Consider the following 23,840-nt stretch of genomic DNA (forward strand, 5'->3'; position numbering starts at 1 on the left):
TGTTTGCAATTTTACTTCTTCACTCGGCTCCAAAAACCTTGATTCAATTCGCATGCAGGAAAAACAAGCATCTTGCACACGTTCGACAACGGTTTTTTTTAAAAGAGATGGTGAATAGCCAATTTCGGCAAGAATGTTACCAGGACATAACTTGCGTTTAAATTCAGGCAATGATTCGTTTTCTTAAAAGAAAAACTTTTAATTACCTAGAAATCTAAATCCAAAGAATCATAGAATCATAAACTTCATAGAAGAGTTTTTTAAGCAGAACTTTTAATCTTTACCTTTATCCACCTTTAGATTTTCACCATTCTGAAGCAAGCTCCAGTCAACCTCTAAAACTGATGCTGGTTGAGGAAACTCTTCGTCATTGTCGTCAAACAAATCAAGTTCTTCATCACTTATGCTTTCATAAACATCTAAACACTCTATAATGCGTTTTTCACTATCTAATGATGGGGTGTCGCCTAAATTAAAAATAAAATATTTATAGAGTCACGTTCTTGTTATACAGTAAAATATAGATAAAAATTAATAAATACTGCAACATATATACTTTTTTTTTAAAAAAATTTTTTTATTTTAAAATATACTTTTTAATATTTTGCTGATTTATTGTGGTTGGCATTATCAAGTATAATAAATATAAATAATACCAAAATAAATGAATTGTACAAAGAATAAAGATTTCAACTTCTCGCAAAATTTGAAAAATATAAGCAAATTCAAAATATTTTTTATAAATGACGACACCGTCATTTATAGAAAGTATTTTGAATTTGCTTATATTTTTTTTATATTAAAAAAAAAATTGTATGGACGTTGTAAAGGAGATGGAGGGTGATAAGAAAATTAACAGGGCAATTAACTCCTTTCGATTTTTTGAAACAAATTTCAAACGCACTTTGATAAGAAAACTCGAAACACTCGTTTATTGATAAATTTTTTATTGAAGTCTTTTGCATTTTTATCACTCAACAGCCTGTTAGCGTTAGAATATTTCATTCCCTATTCTTATTTTGTATAAAAACTGCAACTACGATTTGATTCAAAATTCAGCAATTTTCAACTGATCCAACCTTGTCAAAATATCATATTTTCATGGGTAAAAGAGCTGTTTCGTCAAAACAAAAGGACAAATCATTTAAATGCATAAAATGAAAATAAGCATAAGGAATGTGATGCAATAGGAATAGGAATGCAATAGCAATAGGAATGTGAAAGCATGATGATAATGATGATGATGATGGCGATGATGCTGATAATGGTGATGATGATGGCGATGATGATGATCATAATAATGATGATGATAATCATGATTATGATCATGTTGATCATAATGATTTTTATATATGCATATATATACAAAATATAACATGAATTTAAAAAAAATGTTGTACTTTAGGATGTATATATGATTATGTAGCCCCGGTCACAAATCTGGCCTCGGCCCTAGTTTACTGATATTGATGATGATGATAATGATGATGACGATAATGATGATGATGATAATGATGATGGTAATGATGATGATGATGATAATGATGATGATAATGATGAGAATGACAGTAATGATGATGATGATGATGATGATGGTGATGATAATAATGATGATGATAATGATGATGATGGCAATGATGCTGATAATGATGATGATGCACAGTGGGCCAGTGACTGGACAAAAGTATAAAAACCAAAATCAGAATTTTGATGTCTAAATGGTTTCAAACCATTAAAAACAACTTAAAACCGCTTATATACACTTAAAGTTTTAATGAATATACTAATGCTGTGGCTGAAGTTGACGCGAATTAGAAAAAAAAAATTATAAAGAGAACAATGTTGCTTAAAAAACATGCTTAATATGTTATATTTTAATGTCTAACTTTTGCTTTTAATTGACAATATATTTTTTTTATTGCTACATCTTGCTTTTATACTTATATTTTAAATATTTTATATTTGTTTGCTTTAATAATTTCATAAATCTGGCTGCCACTAGGTGCCTCTTTGTTTTTCTTTTACGTTTGAACTCTTTTACCCAACAAAAAATCTGTTCAATAATGAACAATAATATATATATATATATACTACTGTGATCAAAAAGTAAGGTGAATTTTTTTATAAAATGAAAAATCTTTATTTATTCTTCCAAATCTGTATCGTCCCCCTCAAAATAATCCCCCCCGGCCCCAATGCACTTTTGCCAACGTTTTTTCCAGTTTTCGAAGCATGCCGAAAAGTCCTTGGTAGGGATAGACTTCAATTCGCGTGCCGATTCACGTTGGATCTCTTCAATGGACTCAAAACGATTTCCCCGGAGTGGTCTCTTGAGCTTTGGGAACAGCCAGAAGTCACACGGTGCTAAGTCGGGCGAATACGGTGGTTGTGGAGCAACATGGGTAGAGTTTTTGGCGAAAAACTCACGAAGAACCAGTGCTGTGTGCGAAAGCGCATTATTGTGGTGCAAAATCCAAGAGTTATTGGCCCATAATTCCGGTCTCTTTTTGCGAATAGCTTCACGCAAACGTCGCATAACGCTTAAATAATATTCCTTGTTGACAGTTTGGCCAGTTGGAAGGAATTCGTAGTGCACGACACCACAATAATCAAAGAAAACAGTCAACATGACCTTGATTTTTGAGCGACTTTGACGTGGTTGCTTTGGTCTCGGCTCGCCTTTTTCACGGTATTCACTCGATTGATCGGTTGTTTCAGGGTCGTATGCGTAGACCCAAGTCTCATCGCCAGTAATAATTTGTTTGTAGACGTCTTGATAGTCAGAAAGCATTGCTTCACACATTTTAACGCGACGCTCTTTTTCAAAGAAATTGAGAAAATTTCGACACAAAACGTGATTTGAGTCTTCTGAGGCCCAAATGATCCTTCAAAATCGCTTGCACCGACCCAAATGATATTCCAACCAGGTCAACAAGGTCTCGAATGGTTAACCGACAATTTGCAAGCACCAATTCTTTGATTTTGTTGATGTGGCGATCATCAATCGAAGTCGATGGTCGTCCGGAGCGTTTCAAGTCATCAACACGTTCTCGGCCTTCTTTGAAGTCTTTGTACCACTTGTAAACATTTTTTTGAGACAAAATTTAATAGCACTTCTTTGCTCAACAAAATTAGACATAGTGAAAATCGCCGAATGCACTTTTGGTACTTCAGAAACAAGCGTAAACAAAAAAAAATAATTATGAGTTTGACATGTAATTTGGCGCAAATGTTAATGACATTCCTACCAACTTAAAAATAAAAAAGATTGGACGATTCGAATAAGGCGGGAAGTTTAAATTAAAAATTCACCTTACTTTTTGATCACAGTAGTATATATATATATATACAATAAATATATATATATATATATATACATATATATATATATATTACTGAAATTACTGAACAATAATATATATATATATATATATATATATATATATATATATATATATATATATATATATATATATATATATATATATATAAATATGTGTATATATATATATGTGTGTGTATATATATATATACATATATATATATACACATATATATGTATATATATATATGATATTTATAAGATATATATACGATAAATGTATATGATATATATATGTATGTATGCGATATATATGTATATATATATATATGATATTATACAAAATATATAAAATATATATATATATATATATGATATATATAGGATATATATACATATTCTAATTTAAATTTTGTTGTTATTAATTTAGTGCTTGTCAAACCAAATGGATTTAATAATCTCTTTTGGTTAGTTTGGTTGTGGCTACTCATTTTAGATGTTGAAATGCTGTTTTTATCAAGGCTTAATGAGCGTCACAAGAAACAAAATTCACTAATTTATTTGACTCAACAGTCTGTCAATACATGAAAAAGAAGACAGTATACTTGTATACTGTAAACAAAAATATACAACTTTATTAAAGAACAAGATTTGGAGTTTCAAAGCAAAATGTTTGAGAGTCAATTTCATTTATTCATTTTTATTATGGTCAGAGATGAATTCAAAGTGCAAAGTTTATTAGAAAGAATTCAGCTTGGCTTGAAAATGATTTTAATACCACATTAATGAAGGATAGTAAAAATAAACAACTCGGCAGACCTAAATTATCATTTCAAAAATCATCATTAAAAACAAAGAAAAGAAAAGTTGCAACTTTGTCAGCTTCAAATTCTTGTAAGTTATTGTTTACTAATCTTGTACTACTGAAGCATACATTTTCAAAGATTTTTGGTGATTGTGAATGCATGGGAACAGTATAACCATACAAATTTTAAAAATTCTGTAGACGCTCGTAAAATCTGCTAATTAGAAAAACTAATTGATGAAGCTAGAATATAATTTTTTTTACAGGAAAACAAGTTTATTTAGCAACATGAAAATAGCTAACTAGTTAATCATATTAAAGTTAAATAAGTTTTGCTACTCACAAGCGAGGATCTCATAATAAAACACGTACTAAATCGTGTACATAGAACAAATAAATTATATGCAACTATTAAAAGTTAGTTGTTGCTAAGCAAAATTAGGTATCCATAGCAACTAAATAAAAAATATATTAACTTTTTTAAAAATCGCGACCTCATTGTGGTACTTATATAAAAATGGTAAACATAGCAATCGTAAAAATATCTGCAAATACCAAAAATAGATTTTTGCTTTCCAAAATTTGGTATCCATAGCAACGAATTTAAAAAATAACACCTTCATAAGAAGCGCAGACATCATATTACTACTCATCCTAATTTTAGTCAATATAGCCCTAATATCAAATTAGTTATGAATTTTGTCCAGTAAAAGTGAATTCTGGCCCACTGTGTGATGATAATGATGATGATAATGATTACCATAATCATGATTATGACCATGTTGATTATAATAATGTTTATATATGCATATATATACAATATGCTACATCAAATAACTAATTTAGCAACAATATCATGTGACTAGTGGATATGGGATTCTATGGTTATTAGACTTCACACTTCTTTGTACTTTGTCTGCAAAAAGAGTGCTTTTTTTTGTCCAAGTTTGAATAAAGTATGGGGTAGAAAACACATAGTTAGAGGCATTTTTTCCAATTGTTCTGAACTTAAAACACATAAAAACCTCTATATATTTTAGTTGTTAAACCTACAGGTTTGCTTTGTTGTTTTTGTTTAAAATGACTAACCAAATTTATTGGATACACACAATAATAACAACTTTTTTTAAATTTAAATAAGAAATATATCTTTACAGAAATGGGTTTTAACAAGATATCAAACAAAAGAAAATCCCATTTAATCTTAACTTCCCATTGAAAAAACACATACATACAGACATGAAATGATTTGAAAAAAAATTTACTTTATGGTGGTGTTATGGTTTATTACTTTTTCTTCAAATTGCTATTGAGATTTTTTTATTTAGTACTTGCAAAATAAGATATATACTTCTGATTAATTTTTGTAAACTTATGATATTTTATGAAACTATAAATAATTTAATATAGTTTATAATATAAACAAAAATTTCAGACAAGAATATTTCTTATCAACAAATATTGTATCAAGTATTTCTAGAATGAAATTCTAGAAATCACTGTTTAACTGTTTAAAAAAAAAAAAAAATTATTCAAAAAATTTAAAGATGCTTGCTGTTATTGTCAATAACACATTTCAGTAACTGGCCTCCAAATCAGGGTTTCTTTTGTACCTAGCCCATTGAGCACTGAAGATTGAATGCAAGACTTCTGTTGATTTATTACTAAAATTGCACAATGCTGTACCCTTTAGAGCAATAAATTCAGGAACATGGTAGAACACTGGATGGGCTTTTGGGGTGACTGAAACTGGGAGTTGAAGATATGAGTTTTTTTAAAGTCTTTGATATGTTGAACATATGCAGTATTTAATGTCCTTCCAAAACAGGTGCTACCAACACTCTTAAAATGTTGGAATGTTTTCACAAAACCAAGCATATGGTCTACCCTTTCTCTTTCAACAATTCTTTGCAAAACATCCATATTCTTCAAAAGCTTATGACAATCATTCCCGACAAACTCTCCACCACGATAAGAATGTAATTTCAATTTGAGAAGTAATGGCCAATCTTTGCCTTTAGGCCATATCTTTAGCATTGATTTGTAAAGATGATTAACAATTCAAAGGAGAAGATGAAGTTCCATTGGGGGAATAAACTCAATAACTTGTTTGATATCTTCTTGGTCAAACAATGGGTTATGAACAACATTATGAAAATCCTTTGCGCACATTTTTCCATTCTCTTTCTCAATCAGCCATTTGAGACTGAACTTGTTTTGACATTTTGACATCCACCATTGGAGCTAACACTGAACTTGAGGAAAGATCCTCCACCATATTATCTAGTTTAATGAGAGGCGGTGAAGTGATTGCTCTAACTCTAAGAATTGAGTTATAAAAATCCCCTAAACTCTTGCAGTGAACTACCTTCATCAAATAATAAGTGTTTGTTGATGGCCTTGTAAGTGAGATTTTGGAAACTTTGAATAAACTTTCAACCTTTCGACCAGCCATTGTAAAATTTTCCCTAAATTTTGTTTCAACAATTTTTGAATTTGTAATCTTGTTTAATAAAACAGGTAGTTCTTGCATCTTTTTATTTAAAAGACCAGTATTGATTTGAACTTGAACCATGTCCAAAGTAGTTAGCGAAGTTCTTGATATGCACTGAGCTTTGGAGGGACCTGGAGTAATAGTTAAAGCTTTACCACTTTCTCTGCTCAACCTAATTGTGCCCTGTGGAGAGTATACCTTTTGAGTTATTACAGAGGATCCAATTTTTCAGCAGTTCTGGAATCAGTTGCTATCATTTTCTTTAAGTTTTCAAACTTGGTGGTTTGTGAACAATTATGATTAATTCCTCTATTGACTACACTGAGACAGGTGGAGTATAGTTTATCAAAGTTAGATGATGGTTCTTTCAAATTTTGATCGGTTGAAAAATGAGCTTTGTAGAATGTCCTTTTAGTTGGCCAACTTGGAAAATTAAACAATTACAAGAATCAAATCCTCTGGTCTGTGGTCTAATAATCACTTTGTTAAAGTCATGTAGCTTGGGAAGAGGCAAGTTATCTCCTTTGCCATGCTTTTGTACCATTGCTCTGCAGGAATTGCATATGCCCAATGGAACTCTATCATCCTTAAAGTCAATGGAGTTACCAGAAAAAATACCTAATATTCTTTCCTTGATGAAATCGGAAATATGCTTGTCACATTTTGAAAAGTTGTTTAGGCTGTTGACTGCTTAAATGTAATTACTTTGATGTTGATGCTTTTCCCGGAAAATAAGAAACATTTGTTTTCACATTTTTAAATAGTAGAAAAAACTTGGTCAAACCAATAAAAGATTTTAGGAGATACTACAATACAAGAAAAAAAGCAGAACAAGGTTATACATATTTAATTTATATAAAAAACTTGATTCTAACATTAATTTTGAAACTATTTTATAAACTACCAATTAATTTTGAATTTACAATTCTAAAGTAATTTTTACAATATAAAAAAAAGTTTTTTTACATACAATATTAGGTCAATCATTTAAACAAAAAGTGTTAAAGAACTGATTTTTTGTCAGGTTATAGCCAACACATATATGTAAAGAGTTGTTGATATTTTTTAAAAACTCCATAACCCAAAAGTGAAAAAAAAACAACAAAATAAATTCACAATGGGGCTCCAAGTGCGATCAGTAGCGCAAATTGCTATAAAACTTTAAATGTATTTTCCTCCTTTGGCTATAGAGATTAAATTTTTACATCTGGTGATACCTGAGACCTTGCAGATTAATGCCCTATCTGTCATTTTTTGATTCTCAAAATTTAGGTTGGGACCATTTTTGGATAGGTGTGGGTCATTTACTATATTATAACTTAAAAATATACATTGTTTAATAATTATGAAATTCCCAGACACTAACTATTACAGTTACTAGAGCATAGCATATGCTTCGTACTGTCTATATTTATAATTAACATACATTAGTACATCACTGTCTATTACTTAAAATAAATCTAGACTGCAATTGTCTTGATTAAATACAGTTCCTGCATCACTTTTATTGCATGTTCCGCACACTGATTGCTTTTGGTAGCTACTAGACTACTAGAAGAACTCAAACTAAGACACAACAAAAGTAGGGCACTTTTTGTGATCATTGTGTCATTTAAACAATTAGAACAGGAAGCACTCAAACAAAACGGTTTTAAAAACTGCAACTTAAATTACAACCCAAAAAACAAGAATGCCCCAAAAAAATACCCCCAAACAAAAAACAAATACAATATAGTTTAACCCACCGTAAAATCAAAGCATTTTTACCAATGTTGGCCAAATCTTTTTACAAATAATAGATAACCATTTCCCATCTTCAAACTTATTGTATAAACTATTTAATAGAAACACCTTGTTCATCATGAAAAATCATAAAAAGCCACAACAAAATAATAAATTCAAAAAGCACAACTGAAAATTTCCCTTGTAATTGCAAACCAAAAGAAATCAGCCCGTTGAATAAATATTGTAGAGCAATAAATATAATTTACAAATGCATAGTATCTTCCTCTAACACGCCCAGTAAAGCATAAATAGGTTTAAAAGAGGGCATATGGAAAAAGAGATATGCAAATCATAAGCAATCATTTAAAAATAAAAAACTCAAATGCAACCACGCTCTCCAAATATATATGAGAAACTAAAGAATAATTTAAAGAAACACCTCAACTTGGTCAATCCTAAAAAGAGCCTCTGCTTACAACAAAAAAATATTTACTTTGTTTATATGAAAAACTATTTATTTTACTTATAGTTGATTTCCAAAATGTTATCACAAAAATAAATTCCTATTAAGCAACAACAGAACTGAAAACTTGTAACAATAGTTTTTATGTATAGCTTTACATAACTAATTCCATTAGTTTATAATTATTTTAATGGAAAAATTGTATTTGTATTACACCTAATGATTGCAATAGCGTGAAACTTAAAGTTATGAAAATCACACAGTTTTATTTTCTACATATACATTATATTATAGCTCTGATTCAGCTCATCAAGTGTGTGTGTTTATATATAAATATAGTTTTTTTTTAAAATGTATTAATTATTTATGGGTGAATTTTATAACGGTCAAAAAAAAAAAAAAAAAATTAAAACTATCAATAATTTTTAACACTTTGACTTTAACCAAATAATCATAAACTAGTTAATCATTTCTAATCGACATTCATTTCATGATTAATCTAAAAAACTAATGATAATTAAATAACTAAAAAAAATCATCTTTTCATAAATTAGTTATAAAAACTAAAATTCCTCTATAAAAATTTTTGGATTATGGTTTATCTGGCAATGCATTTATATTTAGTTATAAACGTTAAGCACTTTTGTATATTAGCATTTTTATAACAGGATGAAAAAACTTATTGATTTGAAACTATAAATAAACAAAATAGGTGAATATAAAACAAACATAAAAAAGTAACTTAAATTAAGTTTGATAAAAAGAATTTTCTCTTTTTCGATCTTTCTAAAAAAATTTAAATTAAATTTAATAAAATAAATTTAAATTTGTCAATATTTAATAATAAATTTAATTTAAATATAATAAAATAAATTTAAATTAAAATTTTTTAAAAATGGGAAAGTAGAAAAAAGTTTAACTTTCCGTTTTTTATCCAAAAAAAAATTATTTCAAAACTGCGGTGAAAATGTCAACAATTAATTACTGTTTAATGTTTTCAGCATGAATTATTTCAAAAGACTTTTCAAAGATTCCACTTGAAAAAAGTTTTGGTATAATGTAAATGGCTTAACATATTAGTAAAATCATTCTGTATGTAAAATGCAAACAGCAAAATACTTCTTATCAAGGACACAGCAAAACACTTCTTATCAAGGACACATGTAACACTGATTGAAATAACAACTGCAATACTATTTTGAAACTTTCAGACTTTGTAAATAAATAAAACTGAAAGCAAAGGTCAGTAAAAACTATTTTATATAAGATTTAAAGCTATTTGGCCAGTATATAAGAAAAATATGGTTATTGAACTCTCAGAGTGATTAAAGCTCCTTTAGAAGATATGGCTAAAAAAAATTATAAAAAACATTTGTTTTACAAACTAGTTTTTTTCCCAGAAATGTATATAAACACCTGTGTCAATATATAAACACCTGTGTCAATATGTAAACACCTGTGTCAATATAAACACCTGTGTCAATATATAAACACCTATGTCAATATATAAACACCTGTGTCAATATATAGTTGTAATAAATGTTTTTAGAAAGTGGGATTTATATTATTCAAAATTGATTGTATATTATACACAAGCATGCGGCTGAACATAAAACTAGATATATTATAAATTTATACATTTTGGAAAAAATATATAAATGTATCATATATCTAGTTTTATGTTCAGCGAATTACTCAATTTTGATAATAAAGCTTCAAAGAATTTCCTTCAATGAAGTAACTAATAAATTTCTAACCTCAGCAAAACAATACATTTTATTAAAAGGCTGCTTCAGTTCATGTTGAACTAAAACTTTCTTTAATCAAGTTATGTATCTGCTGCCTTTAATGATTTGGGTACAGTCAAGGAGATGATAAAAATAAAAGATTTTGACTTGAATTTTTAGAATTTATATTATATAAATTATACAGTTATTATTTTTTTTAAAGAAACTGTTGTCTTATTATTTGATTGCAGTTTTAAAAATAAAGTTAAACTGTTGCTCACCAGTTGTAAAAAACAAATTTATCTGAAATCTTAACAGGCTTAAAAAGTTCCAGTTTAATGAATACTTGAAATCCGTATTTATCAAATACTTAAAATGATTCTTTATTTATCAAATACTCAAAATGGTTCCTTATTTATCAAATTGATTAAAGAATCTATATGAGACCCTGAAACATGGGATAATGGTTCATATAATAAAAATTTGCAACTATTTACAAAAGGATTATGCTGCTCAATGACTGTTGCAAAAGAGGTACTAAATTGGTAAAAAATTGTACATTGAACATGAACTTCGTACATTATCATTATATGTTAAAAATTGTACATTGAACATAAACTTTGTATATTATCATTATATGTGAAAAATTGAACATGAACTTAGTACATAATCATTATATGTGAAAAATTGTACAATGAACATGAATTTTGTACATTATCATTATATGTGAAAAATTGTACATTGAGCATGAACTTTGTACATTATCATTACAGGTAAAAGGAATGCAGTGGGACCTCAGAATAACAGGTTGGAAATAAATCAACATAGAGCTCGATTTTTTAAAATAAACTCTGAAAGCGTTGAATAATCTGAATAAAGAATATAATGTTAAATCATAAATAAAAAAAAATTACATGTAATACTTAAAAAATAGTCTAAATTAAAAGACGTTGAAAAAAAGTCTTCAAGCTATTAACATATTTTTCAAAAATAATTTTGAATATTTCAAACCTTTCTAAAAAAAAGTTTGCAGAAAGAAATGTTGCTTTAAGACTCCAAAAACAGTGCTAAAAAGATGCGTGCGCAGAATAAATTCAATTTCCTTAAAACTGCCTTTTAAAATACCTAGCATTTTGAGGTGTTGTACCTAACGTTTGAGGTAGCAAATCAAAAACTATATAACAAACTTCAGTGATTACTTTTGATAATTTTTTAAAAATAACATTAACAATTTAAAATTATTAGCAAAAAATATAGAAATAACATCCTAGTAAATTCTAATCAAAAATCAGCAAATAGAGCATGCTAGGTTGTATTCTGGATAAAATCAGTTATAGGAATGAAGTCTTAAATGTTATCTTCACCAGACTCAAACTGAAGGCATTTTTTGGGTCATGATACACAAAATGGTTTGATCATATTTGATTTTAATCCTGTTTCACCTCAACATGATTTACTATGTATAGATTTCAAAACATTATGGCAGCACGAGCATTCTCAAAGCTCAGTTGCTGCACAAATATTCTTTCCACATGTACATACTTCCTTACATTTATAGAATGCCTCAATTTGTTGTTGTTACTTGGATTTTCTTTCTTTATTAGCTTTCTCCTTTTTGGCTTTGTCTTCCTTGATCGAAGAAACCGTTTCCAATATTTTTTTCCCCTCCATTGAGCCGTGAACCTGGATAACTCTAACATTTTCCTTGTTTATTTTAGGTGTTACTTTGGTTACAGGCAACAAGTTAGGTATTTCTTCTAGTAATATTGATTTACCAGATATCGTTTGATAAGCTTCCACGGCACTTTCGTATTTATTTTTCCAATACTTTGCTGAGCCGTAGCTAACATCTTTTGGAAAGAAAATTGTTACTGCTGTTGATAATTGATTAATTTCGGTATTTCATAAAAAATTATCTTCCTTCATCCACTTAACACTGAGTCCTCCACTTAAAATGCCAACTTTTTAACCTGCATTTATGATTGTTTGTTTTGATGCTACTCTTACCATAACTCTGTAAGTATATTCATGAAACCTTCTCAGTTGATTGTCATAAATGAAGAATAAAGTACAGATTTAGCACTGTACTCAGAGTGCAACTTCTGAATGATTTGATCAAGGAGCTTGGTAACGCTAGTTGTGTCAGGTGGAGTGATAAAAAGTCTAATATCTTTGCATCTTAAAAATGTCAATACATCACTGTCAAATCTTGAAGAGTGACCATCAGATAGGACAACAACAAGCCATTTTATATTGTCTTTTTCTAAAAAGTGGTCAAACTTTTGATATACATCTAGAATTGTATTGTGATCCTGACTTCCACTATCATTTGTGGAGATTAAAAGGTTTGGAATTCGTATAACTGCTTCTTTTGGAGCCATGTGGGCACTAATCCCTTTTCTCATGAATATGACGTTTCACATTGCTATATCTCCTCCAAAGGAAACAAAAGGATGTATAGTTAAGCATTCTCTATTTTCTCTTATCATCTTTTGACAACTTACCCCTCTCCCAGCATACATTAAACCATTTGGAGTACCATCAACTCCAAAGTTTATAAACTGGGGAGTTTCATCATGATTATAAATTCTAGTGGCATCTATATCTCCCTGCCATACACCTGTTTCTAATTGATTTGCATCATTAAAAATACTACATATTATAAGTTCTTCCGCTAATTCGTTGAGGTGGTTATATGCCATTTCTTTTGTGCAGTTAAGGGCACGATTTATGGATACAGTTCCTTGTCTCTTTTTGAAAATGTACTTTTGATACTTTGCATCCCAACGCTTCCAAAATAACTTGCTAAACTTCTTTGTTTAGAGTGCTCGTTGAACATTTGGTGATAGCTTAGTAATCTGACGTCCACGAAGGTTTCTACAGGCTTGCTTTCTTACTTCCAAAACATTCAACATTATCAACTCCGACTTGTTTAAACATTGGAGGTACCTAAATAAATTATTGAAACAACAATACAAGAAAATTAAACAGTATAAGTTTAGTTTTCTTAATTAACAATATGAAAACTAGGATTTTATTACAGATTATAACAGTTTATTAAAAAAATGTTTTATTTCTCAATTATGTGTCATATTACCTATTCTTGTTTCTTATATAACAGACTAATGATTCTACCTCATCTTGTGTAAAAATGAGCAATATTCCTTCTGCAATATTCAGTTACAATGACACCATCAGTCCGTTTTGTTAACTGTTCTAAGATCTTTAATTAGTGGAAATCTTCCTGAATTAATTGCAGCCTAACCACATTTATTGTTTATTGTATTCTCTAATGCAAAGGAAGATCAAAACACACTTATGTACTTGTACTCTACTTAAGTAAACACACTTAAGTTTAATTTATTTATTTGTTCAAAAACAAACAAAGAAAACATACTAAAGTGTATTTCGAAAGAGGTTTTGTGATGAAACTATAAGCAGAATATTCATTTCATAACGTCGAAAAGAAAATGAATGCAAATAACTTTTTTTTAAAATATTATTTAACATTCATTAACCTAGCGTTTTGAGGTCCCTTAACCTATCATTGTGGGGTGGAATGCAAAAAGTATAGTAAGTAAAACTAAACATTTATATATTCAGCACTGAAAATAAATAATATATGCAGAAATTCATGATTAACTAAGCAATATTGGCAACAATACTACCTATTATTAAACCTGACATTCTGAGGTCCCTAATGAAATTTTACAAAAAAAGCATGTCCTAAATATTTATCTAAAGATATATGAAAACTGTATTAAAAAACAACAAAAACTTTTTGGCAATCTAGCAGGAGTATTTTTTCAACTCTCAAAAGAAAAATGATGGTTTGCAACAAGGAAATACGATGTACAACAAAGACACATCATGATGTACAATAAGGTGACCCAAATTCAGTCAAAATTAAATTTTGAAATTCATGGTGTGTAATAGATAGGAAAAATGCTATAGTTTCCTTTCACACATACATATAAAGAGCTACCCCCATACACACATATAAAGAGCTACCCCCCACCCACACTGACACAAAAAATTTTACTTCTAAAATATTGAGAACAGCTGCAAGAAAAATTTTATTTCTAAAATGTTGAGAACAAAAAAAGAGTTTTAATGAAAAAAAATGAATAATTCATGAAAATAAAACATTTTTAATTTTATTAAGAAGAAAATGTGATTTTAAACTGTTTGTTGAAATTGAATTTTTTATTTAAGACACAATTAAAAAAAGTCACTTGATTACAGTTATTTTCTATTATCTCTGAATTTATTTAACATTTGCACAGTTTTCTATGCTCTTGAACAACCGGCAATATATTCTAGCATTGATTTTTATTTGAAAAAATTCTGGGATAAGACCAATCTTTCTCTCTGCACAATCATTAGCGACACTTAACTTGAAATGAATATCCTACCAGGAGCTTTTAAGTATAAACCTTTTTTGTTTGGTATAGGGAATGTAAGATAAATAATAATCATCTCATTTATATGACATTTAACATTATAATTTGTGTATTATGTGCTATTTATAATGCTCAAAATTGTCTTTTCAAATATCTTATGCATGTTGATAAAATATATTTGCTAATTCGTTTTAAAAATGGACTTTTACTTGTGGCTACAAGCATTCAGGACACTTAAATATAGCATGAAAACTTATACTAATTAGTGAAATCTATAGGACACCTTAGCATTTAAACTTTTGTTGTTGCTTTTTTGGGGTCATCCTAATATACAACAAAGAAATATAATGAATTACAACAAAGAAATATAATGAAGTGCAACAATGTGTATAATGATGAACGACAAAGTAAAATAATGATGTTAAAGATCAGTCCACTCTGACAGTTTTTTTTCAATCAAAGGATCTGTGGTTCAAACCCCACCTCTGAGCAAGTTTTGTGACATCGGTTAGGAAGGAGGCATGAACTTCCAATTAAATGCTCATCCACAGTGCTCTGTGATAAGACTGTAAGGACTTATCACCTAAACATCAAGCTTGATGATAAGACAACTTCAAAAATAGGTTTTTCAGGACCTCTTTGGATGATGCTTACCAATGTTACTAAATTAAAAAAAAAAAAATTTCATATTTTTGTGAACTCTTACTGAAAGTTTAGTGAAAGTTTTTACTTTTGTATATATTTGTACTACAAATAAATAAATCAATACAAAAAGATCTAATGGTTGTACTAATTATTGTGACACTATAAATTATTGTAACACTATAAATTATTGTGACACCATAAACTATTGTGAGACCATTAGTTATTATGACAACAAAAATTATTGTGACACCATAAACCATTGCGGCCTCACAAATTGTTGTAGCACCATAAATTATTGTAACACCATAAATTATTGTGACACAACAAACTTTTGTGACCTCATAAATTGTGACACCATAAATTATTTTGACACCAAAAATTAAAAAAAAATTAAAAATTATTGTGAGAAATTATTTATACACTAGTTGTAAGCAAAATCAAGTTTTATAATTATTAATTTGGTACAACAATATTTCATTTAAATTATAAAAAAAAACTGAAAACATAAAAATAAATTTACCTCTATTATTTGGACTCTTGTTTCTTTCCCAACTGCGAGATACATCATGATTTTTGTTTCTATCAAAAACATATGATTCACGTCTATATGCATCTCGATTGTAAATAGGAGATCTTCTTCTGTCATATTTTACGGGTGACCAACCTCGTTTATAAGAATCTCTTGATTCAGGAGATCTATCCTTTCTGCTATCTGTTGAATGTGCAGGAGACCGTCTACTATCATTGGAACGAACAGGAGAACGTCCTTTTCTAAAGTCTGAATGAGTAGAGGACCATCCTGTTGAAATTCCTGTACGTTCAGATAATCTACTCTTCCTATTTTCATTTAAATCTTCAATTTCATCTTTACTGGTGCTTTTTTCTTTGCAGTGTCGTTTTTCATTTTTTGCACTATCAACCAAGTTTTTTTCATCTCGCTTTGTAGGAAAATCATCTTTTTTAATGTTATCTATTTCACTTTTTATTGTTATTTTTTCCTCTTTAGATACACTAGGATCTTTCACTGGAGGTAATTTTTTATTTGAAATTAATTTTTTCTCTTTAGATTTATCATCATTTTCGACTTTTTGCTTTACATCTTTAGTTGTTTTTGTAGATTTAGGTGATTCCTCGCGGACAGTTTGTTTAAGAGGAGTTATTTTTTTGGAAACTTTACTCTGATCGTTTTCCTTTAAATCTTTTGTTGGTTTTTCAATTTTAGCTTTTTTCTTTTTTGTTTCATCATCTGTTACTTCACTTTCGCTGCCTTTATCTTTTGAAGATTTCTTTTTTGGAATTTCATGCTTCCTAAAAATAAAAATACTATTAAATCAAAAAATAAATAAAAATGTAAAACTTTGTTGTAAATCAAGTTGACAGATGCTGAGTTTTAAAAAAAATATATATATATTTAGTAAGAAACAATAAAACTTGCTTAATGTCTACAATTTTTTTAAGGCAACAAGCCATCTCAGATTTTAATAAATTTTGGTATACAAATTTATATTAATGAAATTAAAACTTCATTTAAAATTTCAGTGTTTAACTTTAAGAGTATAATAGTTATTCATATTCTTAAGTTTTATCTTTGTTTTATCAGTTTCATCTTTGTTTTTCAAAGACATTCATTTTTAGGCATTTAGTGCCACACAATTAACGTTAACATTTGTTTAAAAATGAAGTAAATACTTTTGTAATTGTATTTTAGGGTGTAGAATTCAAAAATGATGAAAGCTCTTATATAAAAATCTAATTTTAAAACCATGTAAATTTTTTTTCAAAAAAGTTTTTTTTCCTGTACAAATTTTCCTGTACAAATGTCCTGTACAAAATGATGTATAGTCATATCTTATAGGCATCAGGAGACGCCTATAAGATTTCGTAATGGTTCTATATGTAACAAAAATATATTGATACAAAAAACTGCAAAGATTGATTTTTTAAAATTCTCTGAATTGAAATTTTTATTAAAAACAAATTTTATTTTCAATAGCAATATTTTTTGCATTTTATCTTTAAAGATTTGTAGAATTCTAGTATCACAAATTTTCAAGTTTCCACGCTATCAGTAACTTTATCACAAACTTTTCTTCACTTTTTGAGCAGCTCAGAACTTGTATTGACTTTACCTTGGGCCTTATTTAACTTAAATTTACAAATAGCATTTTTCTATACGACATATTTTGGACAATTTAGTGGTTAGTGATCTTTAGATAAGATTTTAATGCCATTTTTTGGTGCCAATTCATTAACGCTATAGCATAGTGACAGCTCACTAAATCAGGCCAAAACCTTACAGGAACATAATGAGATTTTATAAAAGGTAGAAGTTTTTTTACAGAAGACGCTTTTTTTACACACACATTTTTACAAATCTATGGGTTTTTGTCTAAAGCCATCGAACTTTGTCAGAATGTTGTTGTACAATTTTCTCGCTTTGCTTTTATGCTGCTTTTTGGCAAGGTTTAGATATTTTATCTTGCAACAAAAGTGAATACCGTTAAAATCCTTGACTTTTTGCACAAAAGAATGAGATGTATTGTATCTATTTGTTCTTTCATAGTCTGATAGGATTCTGCAAGTATGAACAACAAATTTTCAAGGCTAACTTTTTATTCTCAAATCTTCTTTTTTATCTCTAGATACTGACTTGCAATTGATGGGTAAAAATTTCCTTGTAATGTTTGAAATCCCAAGAAACAGTTGAATTTTTAAACTAGTTGGCTGGTTTAGAAATTGTTCTAGATGATGATCCAGTAGTTTTTATGTAAAAATTATTTCACAGTTGATTTGTTTTTTTTTTGACATCTTTAACAATAAACTTTCAGAAAAACTTTCTTTTTTTTGTAAAAAAGCAGAACTGAGCTTTGTTTATATTAAACAAGTTAATTTTTTGAATAATTTTTTGTTAATTTTAAGCTCTGAAAGTCAAATTTTTTGTGGCTATGCTTTAAAATTAAACTATCGACTTTTTATGCAACCAATTATATAGTGCATGCGAGTATCAAACAATTGCAAGTATCACACAATTACTGCTGCAGCTCTAAAAAAGGGATTATATCTTTCCCTGAAAAGAATTCTTATAATTTTATTGAACTTTATTGTAACAGTGAAAGTTAGCCAAAACGTAGAAAATTTTGAGTATAGCCCCAGAAACTTGTAAAAGGGTTTGTTTCTTTAAAATCCGAAAAAAACTTTATGCTATGTTTAAAAGCACTAATCCAGAGTTAATTAAAAGAGTTAAACATATTATTGTCAAAGAGTTAAACTATTGTCAGCTGTGTATAGAGGATGCTATATAAAGAATTTATCTTTAAAATGAGTTTTCATTCTCATTAATATCATCATGTTAATGAAGATTCTTTTATTGACTACAAATAATGACAAAAGAAGAAAACAGAAACTGAGCTAGTAAGTATAACTGAAACCACAAGTAACTTCAATTATACTCTGATAAGTTACAAAAACATTTTTATTTATTCTCACATATAAATGCTGCTTCTTTGATAAAATTAAAAAATTTTTAAGTAGCATTGAAGTTGTTTTCAGTGATTTTCAGAAAATCATGAGTTGGTTGTACAAAACAAAATACAAAGCTTTTACTGGAACAGAATTTAGGTCAAATTGCATCCAAAACTTGTTTATTACAAAGTAAACTTGAATGCAAAACTCAAAGTCCTCAAATGCAATTCAATGTTTAGTCTTTTTTTGACTGACTTATTGCACAATGTAGATATGGCATATCATGTAATGAAGTTAACAATTGAGCATGTTAAAACAATTTTCAGAAAATAGAATAATAAGAAAATAGAATGTTCAATATTTACCAGATGGTTGTGCTGCCCAATATAAAAAATGTTAACTCTTCATAAATATACACCAATATATGTATGCACACATTTTAGATTTTGCTGAGAAATGTAGTCCACAAGATTTTACTATAAAATATACATCTTTGCAACAAGTCACGATCCCCCTGTAATATAATTAGTAGGATAGTGAAAAAACTAAAATTGCTTTTATAGAATATTACACAACCATATATTTCATGACTTTTGTTTTTCGCCAAAATGAAACTATAAGAACTAGTTTTAACTATAAGAACTCAACAACAACAAAATAACTCAAGTGAAATGATACACAGCTGCAAAAACTTAAGAACTCAAACAAAATAACTCAAGTGAAATGGAGCAAAGATACACAGCTGCAAAAACTTTACTGGGGACTTTGATTTATCATGATTTTACTTCTATAAATGACACAAAAATTGTATCTGCGCAATTGCATAGATCATCAGAGTCATCTTTTAAAAATCCGGAAAATTGTTTAGGTAAAATATCCGGAATTTTTCTACAGGTGAAAAAGCTTAAAAAACAAATATATCACAAAAATTATACCTAAACTTGTATGTATAGAAAATGTTTTGGATATCCGGAAAAATTAAAAGTTGAAAAAATTTACTGTTAACAATTGATATTCCACAAACGAAGACAACATTCATAAGAACACCAAAGCATTGAAAAACCAGAGAACTAAACATCAAACTCTTCAAGATTTTTAATGCTTATTATGTTCGAATTTTGGTATTTATTATTTTATATTTTTTATGCTTTACTTTTTTGATATACTATATATATATTGTTTTAATATTATAAAAATTTCAATGTCCTCATAAATCAGATTTATTTACATTGAAAGTTTTATAATAATAAACACCTAAGAAAACCTTTGCAATTATTATTTTTTTTTTTTTTTAATTCATAATCATATCATTTATCTCATCATATTTTTACAGGGAATCAGAAAATCTAAAAAAACTATTATATCATTTTAAAATTGAACTTTAAAAAGATTTATCATAATGTATCGCTATTAAATAAATATTACATGATTTAATTTGTGACAAAAAAGGCTTTAAAAAAAACAATAATGCTAAAAATTTTAGAGTGAAGCTTTCATGAATGAAAATCAATAGCACCAGCTTAGCTAAAAATCATTAAATCTGAGATTATGTTGATTACTTTAGTGCTTAATAATAATCATTAAATCTGAGATTATGTTGATTACTTTAGTGCTTAATAAACTTAAAGTATTATTAATATTCTCAAAGATATTTAGAAAAGAAGGAAACCTTTTTCTACGTTTATCCGCTTCTTCACTTAACTCACGCTTTCTTGATATACTGCCGATAAAATCTGAAACATTAAAACAAATAACTTTAAAAAATAAATTGCTAACAAAAAAAAAAATAAAAAACTCTCATAAACATAAATTTCAAATTATTTTCTTAAAAAAAGTAAGCAAAAATGTTAATATAAACACATATTTTAACAATATATAATGATAATAAGCAGATTGTGCCATAAATTTAGTAATAATCTAAAAATAATCATTTTTTTTTCAATCAAATACAGTACACATAAGATTAACTTATTTCATCAATTACAGTAGAACCATAAAATTAACTTATTTTTATCAATTATAGTAGACATTATAAAGTTAATTTATTTTTTTATCAATTACAGTAGACACCATAAGGTTATTTAGGTACTTAGGATCATCAGATCCGTGAGATACTTTTCCATTGCAAATATTGCAATTGACATATTACTAATACTTAGATTACTAATAGATACTGTGAAGTGCTTCCAAACCCAACTTTTTTGACAACTTCCAAACTCAGTATCAAAATATTATGCGCACTACAATGGCTTGATTATTTGCGGTTTCGATATTTTAAAAAAGCAGATGGAAAAGTGCTATTTAGTAACTAAAAAGTTAAGTAATTTATGAAAAATGGGCTTAAAACTTTATTTAGAAATAGTAAAATATTTTGTGAAAATTCTCAAAAACAACTATTTTTTTAAATTAGATAAAAATTTAAAATCTTATAAATTTTTCGGTTTCGGTATGTTTTTCAACCAAAATTTTGCTTTTTATTGAATTTATAAAAAGTATAATATTGAAATTTTGGTATTGGTTCAAATTGAAACTTCAGCCAAAACTGATATTGAAACAAAAATTCGGTCAATCACTAGAGTAAACTTGATGTCCATAAATATTTTTTCTCCCTCAGGTTTGTTAATACTTCAAATAACTTGCCGTCTGACGTTGTTAATGTCAAAAACATCAAGAGCTTTAAAATTAAAATTAACTCTATCAACTTCAAAAAATTCTCTTGTGAAAAAATTCCCTCACACAATAAAATAAAGCTATTCAAATATCCGTATAAATCAATTTCTATTTTGCAATCCTGTTAACAATATTTTGACACAATTTAAAGTACCACTTGAATAAATAGTTATAGCACGTAAGGCTAATTTTTATCAAAAAATTTATTTTAAGATTGCCGGTGCCGGGTACTGCAACAAAATGGCTGATTCCAGGAATCCTGCAAAACAGCCAAATTACGGGGTCCAAACTGGGTACCGGCACATCACTAATATATATATATATATATATATATATATATATATATATATATATATATTTATATATATATATATATTTATATATATATATATATATATATATATATATATATATATATATATATATATACACAAAACATTTTTTTAGGTACATTGAAATATAATAACCTTTTATAATTGTTACTATAGTTATATATAATTTTTTTGTTTTTTTTAATTCAGTTCACCTCCCCAAGACCAAGAAGGCCACTACAGAGCGAGGAGGTTGCTTAATTGTGGTTACAAATCTCTCTCAATTCTATAACTCCGAAACACGAACCTCGACAAACAAGGCCACTGCGCTGAGAAACTAGTTGAGCATGGTATTACCAGGGATGTGGTGGGGATCAAACTTGGAACTTCTCGCTTATGAAGTGAGCGCTCTACACCGCTACATACACTACACCAGTACATACACCACTAACCTTATTTAATTGTTACTATAGTTATATATTTTATATATAGTTATAATTATTACTATAGCTATATATGTTACATATAGTTACATAACTTTTACTTTAGTTACTACATAAATAGAATAAATAATTGCAAAGGTTTTAAGACAAACTATAAAGAGGTGTGAACATATTAGAATAAGAAAATTAAAACATTAGAATTACTTCAGCTAATGATAATGTATTGGTAATGGTATAACCTTTACGTGTTAATTTTGCTATCAATACCTATATTGCTTAGCAACCAGATGATGACATTAATTTTAATTTTTTTAGTTGCTATCAACTTTGATATTGCTTAGCAACCAGATACTTTCTATAATAAAATAGGGAGTAGGCAAATTTTTAAACATCCACTATTAGAGTTGGAAGTTACTGGAAGAGGGAAGATGAAGATTGTAGAGCAAAATAACAATTGACAGACGACTTAAAAGATTGCAAACTATATGAATCAGAAAAGCAAGATGAGGGAAGCAAATTCTAAAGAACTGATGTTGGAGGAAAACTTGTGAAATAAGAGTTTTTGGAGCATTTAGGAACAGTCACAGAAATAAAGAGATGCAACCTTAGCAGATGCTAATTTTGCAACAGGTTTGATATATGGTTTCCAAGAAAGATCTGAAGTAAGAGTTAATCCTTGAAGATGAAGGGTAGTTGACTCATCGAGTACATTACTGTTTATAAATATGGGAAGATCTAAACTATTGCGATAATGATTGGCTGAAAAAATTGAGTTTAAACTGAATTAAAGTTCACCAGCCACTGTGAGTCCAATGCAGAAGTGAGATCTTTTTCAAGCTCTAATGCCCCCTCTACGCAATCAGAGAGTGTTGGCTTCTTATCATGACAAGAATAAATGGTAGTATCATCAGCAAACAATGCTACCTTAGATGTGAGAATATCTGGAAGATCGTTAATGTAAATTAAAAAGAGTAAAGGGCCAAGGATTGAACCTTGAGAAACCCCTGAAGTTACAGATTATGAAGAAGAGTGCTTTCCATCGAGGAAAACTTTTATATTACGATTGGAAAGGAAAGATTTATTAATCTTAAAGATGTTACCAGATACACTGTATGAAGAAAGCTTATGGAGAAGACCAGCATGCCAAACTTTACCAAAGCTTTAGAAATGTTAAAAGCGATAGCCTTAACCTCTCCACCTTTATCTAATGCATAATAAAACCTATTGGTTATTACTATTAGCAAATCGGCTGTAGAACGAGAAGATCGAAATCCATATTGATGATCAAAAAGTAAGTAATTAGATTTAAAAAAAAAAAAAAAAGCTTGGCCTAAGCATTACCATTCGTAAGAATTCACCCATTTGTCGAG

At 28.4% G+C, this 23,840-nt stretch overlaps 1 protein-coding gene across 4 annotated transcripts in view; it reads right to left on the reverse strand.

The window, feature by feature from the left end:
- LOC100212507 (uncharacterized protein DDB_G0283697) overlaps positions 1–23,840 on the reverse strand; it is an 85,803-nt gene that overhangs the window by 4,696 nt on the left and 57,267 nt on the right. For all 4 annotated transcript variants that reach the window (XM_065788142.1, XM_065788145.1, XM_065788144.1 and 1 more), the window contains exons 10-13: positions 20,716–20,779; positions 16,105–16,892; positions 285–467; positions 1–182 (exon numbers count right to left, since the gene is read on the reverse strand). The exon at positions 1–182 is cut by the window's left edge and continues 129 nt beyond it. In XM_065788142.1, the coding sequence (XP_065644214.1) occupies positions 1–182; positions 285–467; positions 16,105–16,892; positions 20,716–20,779 (1,217 nt within the window). The remainder of the gene's footprint in view (positions 183–284; positions 468–16,104; positions 16,893–20,715; positions 20,780–23,840) is intronic.

The sequence above is a fragment of the Hydra vulgaris genome, chromosome 01 (genome assembly GCF_038396675.1).
Source record: "Hydra vulgaris chromosome 01, alternate assembly HydraT2T_AEP".
Lineage (NCBI taxonomy): Eukaryota > Metazoa > Cnidaria > Hydrozoa > Anthoathecata > Hydridae > Hydra > Hydra vulgaris.